Consider the following 14,601-nt stretch of genomic DNA (forward strand, 5'->3'; position numbering starts at 1 on the left):
CGTCATCACCCCACTGACACAGAGGATCCACCACCAGTATCCTCACAGCATCCGGATCCTGACACTATACATTGCCCAATTATTGATATCACTAAACCATAACAAAACACACTGGTTTGGGTTAACACAACATCTATTTTCTCAGTTAGTGAAAGATTTTAACATGGTACAATATATGTTCCAATGTAACATTTATGTTACAATAAGGTGACAGGATCAGTAGAATTCATTCTTGACATACATATTGGTATAAAGAAATAAAGTCATTGATGAGTCAATGAAAGGCCACAATGTATAAATGATTTATTATCTCTATGAAAACCTGTATGAGCAATGGCTATGGTGTTCTCATTATAGGAAAGGTCATTTATTGACATTGAGCCACATACTACGTGTAGCAATATGTACAATAAGATCCACACTGGCTAAAATATCAAATAAACAGGCATAATCCACAGCCTACAAGCATTCCCACCATAAAAATTTGATTTCTTGTCATTCACAGATTTTATCATTTATACATTGTCCATTAGAGATCCTACTGATATAATTTAGTCCTCCCATAACATGTAAAATTAAAAAATACTTCAAAAATACTGTGAAACCTCTCCAGAAGACCATCTCTTTGAGAAGACCACCTCTTATCCAGACAATATTTCGTGTGATGGACATTCAGTCCATCATACAGTAGTCCCTCAAGTTACAATATTAATTGGTTCCAGGACGACCATTGTATGTTGAAACCATTGTATGTTGAGACCATAACTATATGGAAACCTGCTAATTGGTTCTGAAGCCACCAAAATGTCATCTAAAAATAGGAAAAAGTGAGGATTAAAGATAAATAAGTAGATAACTAACAGAGATAAAGCAAGTCCTTACATATAAAAGTAATAAAGATCTGCCGGGAACTGTAATCACTGTCTATTTCAGTGTTTCACAACCAGGTTGCCTCCAGCTATTGCAAAACTACAACTCCCAGCATGCCCGGACAGCCTTTGGCTGTCTGGGCATGCTGGGAGTTGTAGTTTTGCAACAGCTGGAGGCACCCTCGTTGGGAAACAGTGGTCTATGTAGAGGACAGGAGCTTCTTCAGGGTCCTGTTCTAATAAAGTAACATGGAGCTGCCCTTACTTGGTGTCCAAAGGAGCAGCTAACCCATGGCAAAGGTAAAAGTAGTACAGAACATGTAGTACCTCCCTTTACTGTAGGGGGCGCTACCAGACAGGAATTCAGTGCATGCACTTCAGTAATACAGGTATTTTACCAGTGATATGCCCATCCTGATTGGTCGGTTCTTCCAGCCAGTGACTCGTTTCGCAGATCTGGACTGTCCATAGCATTGTATGTTGAGTCTGGTTTCAAGTTACAATGGTCCAGAAAAGACCATTGTATGTTGAAACTATTGTATGTTGAGGCCATTGTAAGTTGAGGGATCACTGTACATGTTGCATAGATGCTATCTTCTATTTGAAGATCACCCTCATAGAAAACCACTTTTTAATTCAATTTAGTGTGGTCTACTAAAAGAGGTTTTACTGTATTTCATAGACTGTAACTTAAAATACTTTGCTCGGTCTTGGATTCAGAAAGGACAATATATTTTATTTACATAAGTTTACTTAGAGGAGAACTAAGGAAACACATAGCACACAACACAATGGAGTCTCATAAGTATATAGCAGGGATTTTCCATTAAGCTCAGGGTTTCAGTACATATAGACATTTCACAAGTTATGTATGTAAAAATACATTAAATAAAAAGAAATATTTTTCTACAAATGTTGGACCATTTACATAAGGCCCAGATTAAATTTAAATTATGCCTAGTAAATATCTTTTTGGTGAAACAGGTCATTGACATAAGAGAAGCCTACCTGCTCTTCTTTCTTAAAGGGGTACTCTGGCGCTAAGACATCTTATCCCCTATCCAAAGGATAGGGGATAAGATGCCTGATCGCGGGGGGGCCCACCGCTGGGGATCCCCGTGATCTTGCATGCCACACCCCTTTAAAATCAGTCCCCGGAGCATGTTCGCTCGGGGTCTGATTACTGTCATTCACGGGGCCGGAGCATTGTGACGTCATGGCTCCGCCCCCATGTGACTTCCCAATCCTCCGGCCCCGTGATCGACAGTAATCAGACCCGGGGCGAACATGCTCCGGGGACTGATTTTAATGGGGTGCGGCATGCAAGATCACGGGGGTCCCCAGCGGTGGGACCCCCGTGATCAGGCATCTTATCCCCTATCCTTTGGATAGGGGATAAGATGTCTAAGCGCCGGAGTAAACCTTTAATTCAGAAAAGATAGAAAACTTTATGGTCTTTCCTTCTTTTCATTATTAGTACTAATATGTCCTGCCGTACTCTGATGGTGAAATTGTTAAATGTGTTGTCTGCTTTGGACAATATCTTTTTTTTATAGATTGGTTCCTAACAATCCGCTGTACAGGTTGTCCTTGCAGTGAGTTTGGCTATGATCAGCTGTATTCAGAGAAGGAATATGACACTAACTATTCAAATTATCTACAGTGCCAATACAGGGGAATGAAGCATTACAATGTTCCTGTTACAATCAATGAACTGTCTGTGTAATGTTTGGACACGTTGGGTCCTTCAAAGCAATATATGGGGGTAAACACCTAATATGATTTTTGAAAACGGCTTTTCTCAACTTGGTTACCCCTTAAGAGGGGTTTGCCCAACTGACAAAGTTATCCCATAACATGTTTGCACTTTTTTCTTGCACTTGGGTGATAGAGAGCACATTCCTCGGCTCTATCCACAGGATAGAGGATAACAATCTGATCAAGGGCATCCAAATGCTGGGGCTCCCCTGTGATCTCAAGAAAGGGAATTTATCAAGTTGTTGCGTCCTGGGGTGTGTGGCTGTGCTATTGGCGGCATGGCCGCCATTAGCACAGCCACACACCCCAGGACGCACCAACTTGATTGTTTTGTGGACCTGAGGAAGGCGCGTGCCTGCGCCGAAACGTGTTGTCCGAAATCTTTTAATAAACATAGTCCTATGCTATCGTGGCGTTCCAAGTCCTGTAATTTCCAGCAGAAGCAATCCACCCAATTCCCTCCTTTTCCCCATTCACTGCACTTCTATTTTTCCGTACCCCTGTGGATACAGAAATAGGGAAAGTGAGCCGCATACTGCACATATCCTACCCACCGCGCTACCGTCACGGGGTCTCGTTTGTTCCGTGGGATCACTCCAGCGGCTCAGGTGTGACACCCAACACTAGACGGTGGGTTTCATTTGCTTTTTCCTAAACAGCACTCCAGAGAGTGCCCTTTTCTTTTTTTTAGCTTTTTCTTTGCATCATGATCAAATAGTTATGCCCTATCCTGCATATCGGAGTTCGCTTTGCCAGTTGGGAAAACCCGTTTCAATATCTACAGGATGTCTACCTGTCGTTGGCTTCCTTTATTGGTCTCATCCAATGAAAGTACACACAGCATTACGTTCTCTCATCAAGGAAGTTAATAAACTGTCCCATCATATAGAGAAACCATGAACACATAACATTTACCATCTTCCTGACACATTCAATATGCCTTCAAATACATTTCAATTTATTAAATAGGGCGGGATGATATATAATTCTATGTAGTTAACATCAAACATCATTCATAGGTCTGACAATATTGTGTTGTATATAGATATTAGGATTATATCCAAAAGCAAACATATGATGGAATATCAATAGACCCACTGTGTAGTATATTGTTCTTTAAATGTGGTTCTTGTCTCCAAGCCTATGCCATAACTCCTGCCATGCTTTAGTATGCATTGTTGGTATCGACCATGTGATTTTCATCGCCAAGTCTATGGCACGCTCCAGCATACAGCGTTAGTGTTGACCATGAAGACCAGCTTTAGCTTATATTTACAGAGAGACCCACATTATCCATTCTTGCCTTGCAAAGAGTTTTACACCCAGGTATATCTCTCCTATGTATGCCCATTTAATGGCAGAAATACCACTTCCAATTTGACACTTTTTTCATATGTGTTTATGAATCCAGCCCTGTTAACTATTTCACCTTCATTGCACTTTCTCCATAGCCTTTATATAATGGCTGTATATTCTTTCTCATTCTTTCTTCAACTTTCCTTTACATTCCACGGACTTCAACTTCACTTTTCTCATATATATATTTTTTCTGTTATCTTAAGTTAGGCACAAGTAACGCATGTCAAAAGAAGAATATTATTGTCCCACTCAAGTATCTCAAGCTAAACGCAAATAAAATAATTGTATTGGTTACAGATGTTTGTATAATTGGAATTTTTACTTTTACAGATAGTATTGGAGCCCATAGTGTGGCTGAAGGCAAAAAGAGCGAAGCCAGAGAGAAAGTGACCGGTCCATCTTCTACTCCATAGTGATCACGAATTCTGCAGTCTATTACTTCTTTTTATGACTGTATTTTGTTGAGCATTGTATTGTAGCTATCGTATGCCTTCAGAATGTCAACTTACCCAAGTGCCCATACTCACGTGTTTAAGCATTCTTTTATATATAACCTTTATCATGTTTAAGCCACATTGTTATATTTTATCGAGAAGTGATCTCAGGAATGTGCATGGCTAATTCACTCTCTGTACAAGAGCAGAGAAGGTCACCTTTTATATAACACCGCTGAGGTCGTGAGTACTTTCAGCTGATTGTGTCTATTCACAGAAATACATGCCGCCATGCATCCCACAATATAGTCAACAAATACAATGCAGAGACATTTCTAATGACAACTGTAAACAGAATATTTCCAGAGTTAGTTATATTGTTTGCTGGTTTTAGAAAAGACCACATATCACAGTTTGTTTTTTTACATTAGGCCTTTTCAGTCTAAGGAAGAGATATGAAGAAATAGTTGTCTTCTGTAGACATTTCTTGAAGCAGCATCTTCTTGAAGGACATCACAAGGTCACTGAATGACAGGTGCTGAACGATCATTAGTAATTGTTCGCTTCAGTTTAACATGAGCAAAGGGGTTGGACCTGGGAAAAATAAACAGAATAAAAAGTATAAGTTCCAAAGTGAAAACATGGGCATTTAATGTTTGCTATATTGTTATTAAAGTTGTTCTCTAGGACTCCTCTTGTCTTTTGCAGAGGTATAACTCTTTGTCCCCATATTTCCATGCTGTCATCCCATCAGATCGTGAAGAAAGGAGATGCTACATGTGACTTTCCCCACCATCCAGCTTATCATCCCCCTCTGTGCTTTCTTTGTTACATGACCTCACGAATGTTATATTTTTGAATTACACAGTTGTGCTTCGTGAATTCTGTAAACTTTGCCTGTTCATTTTGTACAGCATGGTGTTATGGCATTGTCCTTTTGTTATACTTCTGAAAACTTTAATAAAAATAAATGATTTAAAGGGGTACTACACCCCTAGACATCTTATCCCCTAGCCGTCACCGTCCGGAAGCGCTGGAGGGTCTGGGTCACGACCACGGGAACGGAAGTCCGTGACGTCACGACTCCGCCCCCGTGTGACGTCACGACCCGTCCCCTCAATGCAAGTCTATGGGAGGGGGCGTGACGTCACACGGGGGCGGAGTCGTGACGTCACGGACTTCCGTTCCCGTGGTCGTGACCCAGACCCTCCAGCGCTTCCGGACAAGAAACAGGTGGGTGCCACATGCTATACTGCAGGGGTCCCCAGCGGCAGGACCCCCACGATCAGACATCTTATCCCCATCTGGAGGTCCGCAGGTTGTAGACCACTGTTCTATACTTTACATTGCATGGATCCCTCAACATACGATGGTTTCAACAAACGATGGTCCGTTTGGAACGGATTACCATCGTATGTTGAGGGACCACTGTACTAGAGGAAATGATTATAAAGGCCCATCCTTTAGATTTGTAAATGTTATGACTGCACATCCATGACTTACTACCTGTCTATTCTAAAACTTTATTTGTATTCATTTCAAAGACCCTAGTTGGCGTCACCATCAGCTTCACCTGGATTGTATTTTGCAGGCCATTTGGGGTCCGTTATTGTCTTAAAGCCATAGCCCGTTAGAGGATCCTCAGGTACTTGAAAGTCAGACAATGTTCATCAATGAACTGGAGATCAGTTTTTGAGTTCATTGAGTTTTTCTCCTAAATATATAAAGGCTTTTTTTCAAGATCAGATTAACTGTGCTACCAAAGGAATTATTTTATGAATTTGGGTCCACTTCTGATTCAACATACATTGGCATTACTTTGCAATTACATTTGCTTACATTGTTTAATCAGCACTAGAGAATTCTTGGTGAATATAGTGGGCAGCACCCATTTTGTTATTGATACCCTTCGATGTACCATCTGAATTTAAAGAGTGTATTTCTTTTTACCTCGAAGGAGATGATGCTGGGCTTCCAAATTCATTTGCTAACTGCAAAACAAAATATCAGTATCAATGAATTGTTATATGGTAAAAGGACACAAGGGTATGCTCTTCCAAAACATTTTCATATCAGCACCACACTATTCAGGTTTTGATATTGTATAGGGATTGTTATCCTACCTACAACATGGGCTACACTATATCCACTACACAATTTTTATATAATGTAAATAATAACATTATATGTATATTTGTAATATACATTCATTAACAAATGTGTACATTTTTGGGTAAAAATTCTCTATACTACCTACCACTAGGGGTCCCTCTACTGTCCAGATCACTGTCTTCTCCCTGCAGTTATTGTCTGTGTGTCTCGGCTGGGACAAAATACACAAAGTGTGGATAGGACAAGCAGGGCTCTGGGCATTCTCCTAGCTTATCATTTAGCCTTCTCTTTGAGCCGGGGGCATGTCACAGAGCCTCAGTGCACATAGCAGCCAGGGTTCAGCTGAGGAGTGAGGGAAGTTCCCAGATGTGAGAGCAAGCAAGGAAACGCTCCCTCCTCCTCAATGAACTGCATGCAGTGTGAGCTACATAAACAAGGGAATTAGGAATAATTAAAAGAGGAAAACCAAGATATAAGCACACATACAGGATCAGCACTAGTTAAAGAGTAGGGCTGTGGCATTATTTTTTTTATTAATCTCGTGACAGGTAAACTTTAAGAAACCTAGGACCATGCCACGAAATTTTTGTGATAAGTGTTAAAAAAAAAAACTAAAATATGCAGACCCAAGAAAGCCAAATGTGCATGTATTCCTGTGGCAGGGAAAGTGATCATTAGGTCCATAACTGCTCCACTACCACTTATTTCAGAAGGAAAAAAAAATATGGACAGATTACCCATAGACATTAGGTTGTCGGCTTTATACTTACTTGCACCAGGTCAGGACTAATCATGCTATATGGGCGCTGTCGGAAGGTGCTTGTGCGAGGTGAGGGTGTATATCTAATTGCTTCTATCCGGACACTTTCAGATTCAGGGATAGAAATACCAACTTTATCCAGGTTTCCAGTGCTGCTACTGTTTAATTTACTAAGTGGAAAACTGCAAGAAAGGAAGGTCAAGTATGATACACATATGGGGACAGATGTAGAAAAATGAATATAACAATCACAAAAAATAGTATAGAGCAAGGAACGCCTATTTGGGGACCACTGATTTATCAAAACCCGTGCAGAGAAATAGTGGAGCAGTTGCCCATAGCAACCAATCAGATCGCTTTAATTTTTCAGAGGCCTTTTCAAAAATGAAAGAGGTAATCTGATTGGTTGCTACAGGCAACTGCACCCCTTTTCCTCTGCACAGGCTTTGATAAATCTCCCCCATTGTCTTCATCAAAGTCTCAGATGTTAAAGGGTTACTCCGCTCCCCAGTGTCCGGAACATTGAGTTTCTGAACGCTGTGTGCGGGCTTCCGTGTTCACGCCCGCCCCCTTGTTATGTCACGCCCGTCATGTGACGTCATGTCCCGCCCCCTCAATGCAAGTCTATGGGCCATAGACTTTAATTGATGGGGCAGGCCGTGACGTCACAAGGGGGCGGGCCTGAACACGAAAGCCCGCACACAGCGTTCAGGAACTCAATGTTCCGTTGTGAGGTGGAATATTGTGGACGCTGGGGAGCGGAGTAACCCTTTAAAAGTGAAGACCATTTGTTCTTATTAGTGCTTTAAAAGGGTACTCCGGTTCTTTTAATAAAAGTAATTTACAAATGTGTATAACATTCTAGCACAAGTTGATTAGAATTTTTTTTTTCCACCGTAGTACCTCTTTAAGGGAATTACTGTCATGGAGTAGGTCCATTATGCACAAATGGGGAGATTTATCAAAACCTGTGCAGAGGGAAAGTGAAGTAGTTGCCGATAGCAACGAATCAGATTGCTTATTTTATTTTCAGAAGTCTTTTTTTTTTATTAAAGAGAAATAGTGCTTTACACAAATTGCTTTACACCGACTATCTGTAGGCAGCCTGGGGAGGTCACATAGTAATAAACTCACAAAATGGGATTTGAATAAAGGAAATCCCTGGAAAATGTCTTACCTTGAGCCATGTTTATCTGCATGTTCTGCCGGTGGAAGAGGACGAGTGTAGGAGAATGGGAACCATCCTTTCCTATAAAGAAACCAAACAAAACTTAGTCCCTTATGATTTACACACACACAATAGAATGGGCACACACGTGATGTGGACACGCACAACGATTAACAGGGCTTTCCCAGTAAAACATATCGATATCCTATTCTCAGGATAGACTATCAATATTTATTCAGTGGGGTGCTGACAGCCAGCACGTAATGGGGGGTTGCACAGTCGTAGCCATTGAATTACATAGTGACTGGAGCTGGAAGCAGTAGGCTCCGTACTGTAATGCTGGGTTACTGCAGCTCAGCTCCTATTAAAGGGAATCTTACAGATCAAATATAGAAACCCATTTAACATATTAATTTTACCTTCAAACCCAATGGTTACATGCTCTACATTTTTGGCACACATCAACATACCGGCTGAAACCTATGCTGCTATATACTGCTTTATCATGTCATGGTGACAGGTTCCCTTTAACAGTTTAGAGGGAATCTGTCATGTCTGTCACCCACACTTACCTGTTGTTCAGGCTGGTAGTGCCGATGACACTGATAATAACAATACTTCCCTATCTCTTATCCATGACCCCATTGGACTGGTATGCTCCTTATACTGGTAAGAGGCTTGGTGCAAGGCAGGGGCACGCTTACGTCACCACTGCTGCTTCTTCGCAGGGTACAGCAGCAAGAATAAGGAGCATAACAGTCGAATGGGACCACGGATAGGGGGCAGGTAAGAATCGTTATCATCTGGGTCACCCACCCTACAAGCCTGTGCCAACAGGTTAGTGGGGGTGACACTAATTACAGATTCCCTTTAAATGCAGAGTTTGGCTTTCGTCTGTCTGGAGGAAAACTATGGACTATATGACTTAATACACACTACCCTCTCAGACCCACAAAGAGTTCTCACACTTCAACATTATGATCAGATACAATGTTTATTTATAAATTACAACTGATATTGGTCTAATATTGGTCTCAATCTGCCTTCCTTCTGTCTATCTCAAGAGGCCCTATTTTTTTTTACATGCCGTTTCCAAAGTGTTCCACTAGAGGGCATAACTGTTTTATTTATACACTGTAGCTGCAGCAAATACAGGTAGCTACAGTAGCTACAGGTAATTCTGTATTGGCAAATAAAGGTACGGTATTACAAATAATACACCTTTTTGTTTTGTGATGTCATGCCCTCATTTGTGTCAGCTTATTTAAGAGAGTACTGACTTGAGGCATCTGCAAGCTGCAAAATGAAGTTTGATGAAAGTTCTTATAAATTCTAAAAGGCCTGGAGGTGCCATGAGAGGCTATCAGTATTGTATCAGTGAGGTGGAAGATGCTCACCTCTCATTTCTTGTTTACTGCTGTCACAGCACCACATGTCTTGTAGCGGCTGTGACTGGTACTGCACCTCATTCCCATGTAAATTGGAATTGGACTAAGCTGGTATAACAGGCACAAATACTACATGTTTAGAGCTGTGCTGGGTAAATAATAAAGGACTGCAGAACTCTCAGGAGTGTTGTTCTCTTGTCAATCGCCTGTGTAACATCTCTAAGGCTGTCCTGTAAGTTCAACATGCTTTTTATCCCTGCACTGTCACATCACAAATCCTTTATCCTGACTTAATTATGTTAATATTGATTAATGTGACATCACAGTTTATGTTACCCTAGTACCAGGACATGCTTGTTACTCCTATACTTTGATTACTGCATTTATTATCCTTTTACCATGACATCACGGTTTTTATTATCCCTGTACATTTACATCACAGTGTTTGTTATCTCTGTACCTTTACACCATCACTTTGTGTATTATTCCTGTACTGTGACATCACTGTGTGTATTATCCGAGTACTGTAACATCACTGTGTGTATTATCCCCGTACTGTGACATCACTGTGTGTATCATCCCAGTACTGTGACATCACTGTGTATTATCCCTGTACTGTGACATCACTGTATATTATCCCTGTACTGTGACATCTCTGGGTGTATTATCCCTGTACTGTGACATCGCTGTGTATATTATCCCTGTACTGTGACATCTCTGTGTGTATTATCCCTGTACTGTGACATCACTGTGTATTATCCCTAAACTGTGACATCACTGTATATTATCCCTGTACTGTGACATCTCTGGGTGTATTATCCCTGTATTGTGACATCACTGTGTGTATTATCCCTGTACTGTGACATCACTGTGTGTATTATCCCTGTACTGTGACATCTCTGGGTGTATTATCCCTGTACTGTGACATCGCTGTGTATATTATCCCTGTACTGTGACATCTCTGTGTGTATTATCCCTGTACTGTGACATCACTGTGTATTATCCCTAAACTGTGACATCACTGTATATTATCCCTGTACTGTGACATCTCTGGGTGTATTATCCCTGTATTGTGACATCACTGTGTGTATTATCCCTGTACTGTGACATCACTGTGTGTATTATCCCTGTACTGTGACATCACTGTGTATTATCCCTGTACTGTGACATCACTGTGTATAATATGCCTGTACTGTGACATCACTGTATATTGTCCATGTAGTGTGACATCACTGTGTATTATCCCAGTAGTGTGACATCACTGTTTGTATTATCCATGTACTGTGACATTACTGTGTATTATCCCTGTACTGTGACATCGCTGTATATTATCCCTGTACTGTGACATCACTGTGTACATTATTCCTGTACTGTGACATCACTGTGTTTATTATCCCTGTACTGTGATATTGTTGAAACTGATTAAAATGATTCTGATGACTGATCAATATATTAATACTTATATGCCATTGCTAATGCTGCAGAAAGATATTTGTTACGTACCCATAACCTATATATTAGCTTGCTATTTGCTCCATTCTTAGTAAATCAGGGCCTGTATTTTTTTAAATACCATGCATGTTACAGTGGGGATCAAAAGTTTGGGCACTCCAGGTAAAAATTTGTATTAATGTGCATAAAGAAGCCAAGGAAAGATGGAAAAATCTCCAAAAGGCATCAAATTACAGATTAGACATTCTTCTAATATGTCAACAAAAGTTAGATTTAATTTCCATCATTTACACTTTCAAAAGAACAGAAAACAAAAAAATGGCGTCTGCCAAAGTTTGGGCACCCTGCAGAGTTAATATCTTGTACTGCCCCCTTTGGCAAGTATCACAGCTTGTAAACGCTTTTTGTAGCCAGCCAAGAGTCTTTCAATTCTTGTTTGAGGTATCTTTGCCCATTCTTCCTTACAAAAGTCTTCCAGTTCTTTGAGATTTCTGGGCTGTCTGTCACGCACTGCTCTTTTAAGGTCTATCCATAGATTTTCAATTATGTTGAGGTCAGGAGATTGTGAAGGCCATGGCAAAACCTTCAGTTTACGCCTCTTGATGTAATCCCCCTTGGATTTTGTGGTGGGTTTAGGATCATTATCCATTTGTAGAAGCCATCCTCTCTTTAACCTCAGATTTTTCACAGATGGCATCAAGTTAGCATCCAAAATTTGCTGAAATTTTATTAAATCCATTTTTCCTTCTACTCGTGAGATGTTCCCTGTGCCACTGGCTGCAATACAACCCCAAAGCATGATTGATCCACCCCCATGCTTAACAGTTGGACAGAGGTTATTTTCATTAAATTCTGTTCCCCTTCTTCTCCAAACGTACCTTTGCTCATCCCGGCCTAAAAGTTCTATTTTAACCTCATCGGTCCACAGAACTTGTTTCCAAAATGCATCAGGCTTGCTATGTTCATTTGCAAAGTTCAAATGCTGATTTTTGTGGTGAGGACGTAGAAGAGGTTTTCTTCTGATGACTCTTCCATGAAGTGTACCACAATTCCAGTGTCTGACAGATCTTTCTGGAAGGATTGTGCAGTCAAACGTGGATTTTTAATTGTTTTTCTCACAATCCTGTGAGCTGTTCTGTCTGATATTTTTCTTGGTCTTCCAGATCTTGCTTTAACTTCCACTGTTCCTGATGACTGTCATTTCTTAATTACATTCCGAACAGAGGATATTGACATCTGAAAACGTTTTGCTATCTTCTTATAGCCTTCTCCAGCTTTGTGAGCGTCAACTATTTTCAGTTTCAGATTTCTAGACAACTGCTTAGAAGAACCCATGGTGCTGATTGTTGGGGCCAGGTCAGATGAGTCTGGACATTTAAAACCTTTGAGATTGACATCACCTGGTCATCCCAGATGATGATTGAGAACAATCCATGACACTGGCAGGTCTCAGCTTTGTAAAGGGGGCAGTGCATGCTATAAATTCTGCAGGGAGCCCAAACTTTTGCAGATGCCATTTTTTTGTTTTCTGTTATTTTGAAAGTGTAAATGATGGATATAAAATCTAACTTTTGTTGACATATTATAAGAATGTCTAATCTGTAATCTGATGCCTTTTGGAGATTTTTCCATCTTTCCTTGGCTTCTTTATGCACATTAATACACATTTTTAACCAAACTTTTGATCCCCACAAATTTTACATTGAAACCTAGGAATTGTTGTTATTTAAAAAAAAAAAAAAATTCTAACTTATTTTTGATATCTGAACCTTTTACATTAGAAGCAGAAGTGTTCTAAAATACTTATAAAGAGAACAGCAGGTGCAAAAATAGAATAGGGACAGATCCAGTGCCCCTAGAGAATATCTGCAAAAAAAAAAAAAAGCCTATATATACATATATTGCAGTGTTGTGTTTGGCCCAAACAATGTTATCAGGGGGAATAAACATGTTAACCCGACAAGTGTACAACAAGCCTGCATGCTGCTTGACAGACCAGAGTCTGCAGACTATAATCATTATACGCCAGGCCGCCAACACATTGTAAGTAAAGGCACACAAAGATATGGAATTGGCACTGCTGCCCTGCAGTATTAATAGAATCCTCCCACTGGTAAGCTATTGTAGGAATAGGGGAATTTTTCCTCAGATGCTATTCATACAGACCTCTGATTTACTCTATTTGTTCAAGGGGTTTTCCTAATTATTTAACAATGAAAGATAAATACAAAACTGTATTTTTTTTACTATTTTTTCAACTTGTTACTATTTTGTAAAATCTCAGCTTGCTGTAGGTAAGTACTGCAAAACTACAACTCTCAGCATGCCCGGACAGCCTTTGGTTTTCCGGGCATGCTGGGAGTTGTAGTTTTGCAACCGCTGGAGGTACCCTGGTTAAGAAACCTTGGTCTACACGGTGACAATTTTTTGCCATTCAGAACAGATACCTCTAGATGTATGCAGAAATGTTTTTATCCACTAACAGCAAGCAGAGATCTTGTATATAGTAAGACACTGAAACACAAAGAATATCACAAAGTTTTAGAACTTATCATTTACCTAAAGCCCCCCAAAAATTATTTAATTCCACACTTTAAGGTTGTATTCACTCATACAGTATCCTGTACATATTTGATGCGCAGGATTTGAAGCTGCAGATTTTAGGCTGCAGAGTTGAGTGTGAATGATTGAATACAGCCTCAAATCTACAGCATCAAATCCTACTGTACGAGTGAATACGTATGCATTTTTGCTGCAGATTTTGCTGCCCATTGACTTCAATGAACAGCAAAATCTGCTGAAGTAAATCTGCAGCAGATCTGCAGCAGAAAATGCGCACGTGTGAACGCACTCTAAGGGATCCGCACTCTAAGCGGATCCGCTGACAAAGGCCCCTAAAGTGCTGCCCTCTTTGTGCCTGCTAATAGCGGCAATCCGCCGCTACCAGCAGACACATTGTGATGTGCGAGTTACCCTGCAGTGTACTCGCACACAACGCGGCCGCTCTCTGTGTAGCTCAGGGAGCCGGGGGAGCGGCCCCGTTGTGTGCGAGTACACTGAAGGGTAACTCGCACATCGCAGTGTGTCTGCTGGTAGCGGTGGATTGCCGCTGTTAGCAGGCACAAAGAGGGCAGCACTTTAAGGGCCTTTGTCAGCGGATCCGCAGCTGCGGATCCGCTGACAAATACGCCTGTGCGAATGCACCCTTAGGGTACATTCACACAAGTGGACCCACAGTGTATTTTACGCTGCAGATCCGCCACTGAAGGACCGCTGCATGGTGGCTTTACATGTGCCTACT

At 40.8% G+C, this 14,601-nt stretch overlaps 1 protein-coding gene across 1 annotated transcript in view; it reads right to left on the bottom strand.

The window, feature by feature from the left end:
• Positions 1 to 286: 286 nt before the first annotated feature.
• The window catches only part of LOC130293606 (brain-specific angiogenesis inhibitor 1-associated protein 2-like), a 177,806-nt gene continuing 163,491 nt past the window's right edge, over positions 287 to 14,601 (bottom strand). The window contains exons 12-16 of the mRNA XM_056542478.1: positions 8,470 to 8,541; positions 7,303 to 7,474; positions 6,371 to 6,411; positions 2,949 to 5,014; positions 287 to 2,876 (exon numbers count right to left, since the gene is read on the bottom strand). Coding sequence (XP_056398453.1) covers positions 4,942 to 5,014; positions 6,371 to 6,411; positions 7,303 to 7,474; positions 8,470 to 8,541 — 358 coding nt within the window. The 3' untranslated portion in view covers positions 287 to 2,876; positions 2,949 to 4,941. The remainder of the gene's footprint in view (positions 2,877 to 2,948; positions 5,015 to 6,370; positions 6,412 to 7,302; positions 7,475 to 8,469; positions 8,542 to 14,601) is intronic.

Source organism: Hyla sarda, chromosome 10 (assembly GCF_029499605.1).
Source record: "Hyla sarda isolate aHylSar1 chromosome 10, aHylSar1.hap1, whole genome shotgun sequence".
Lineage (NCBI taxonomy): Eukaryota > Metazoa > Chordata > Amphibia > Anura > Hylidae > Hyla > Hyla sarda.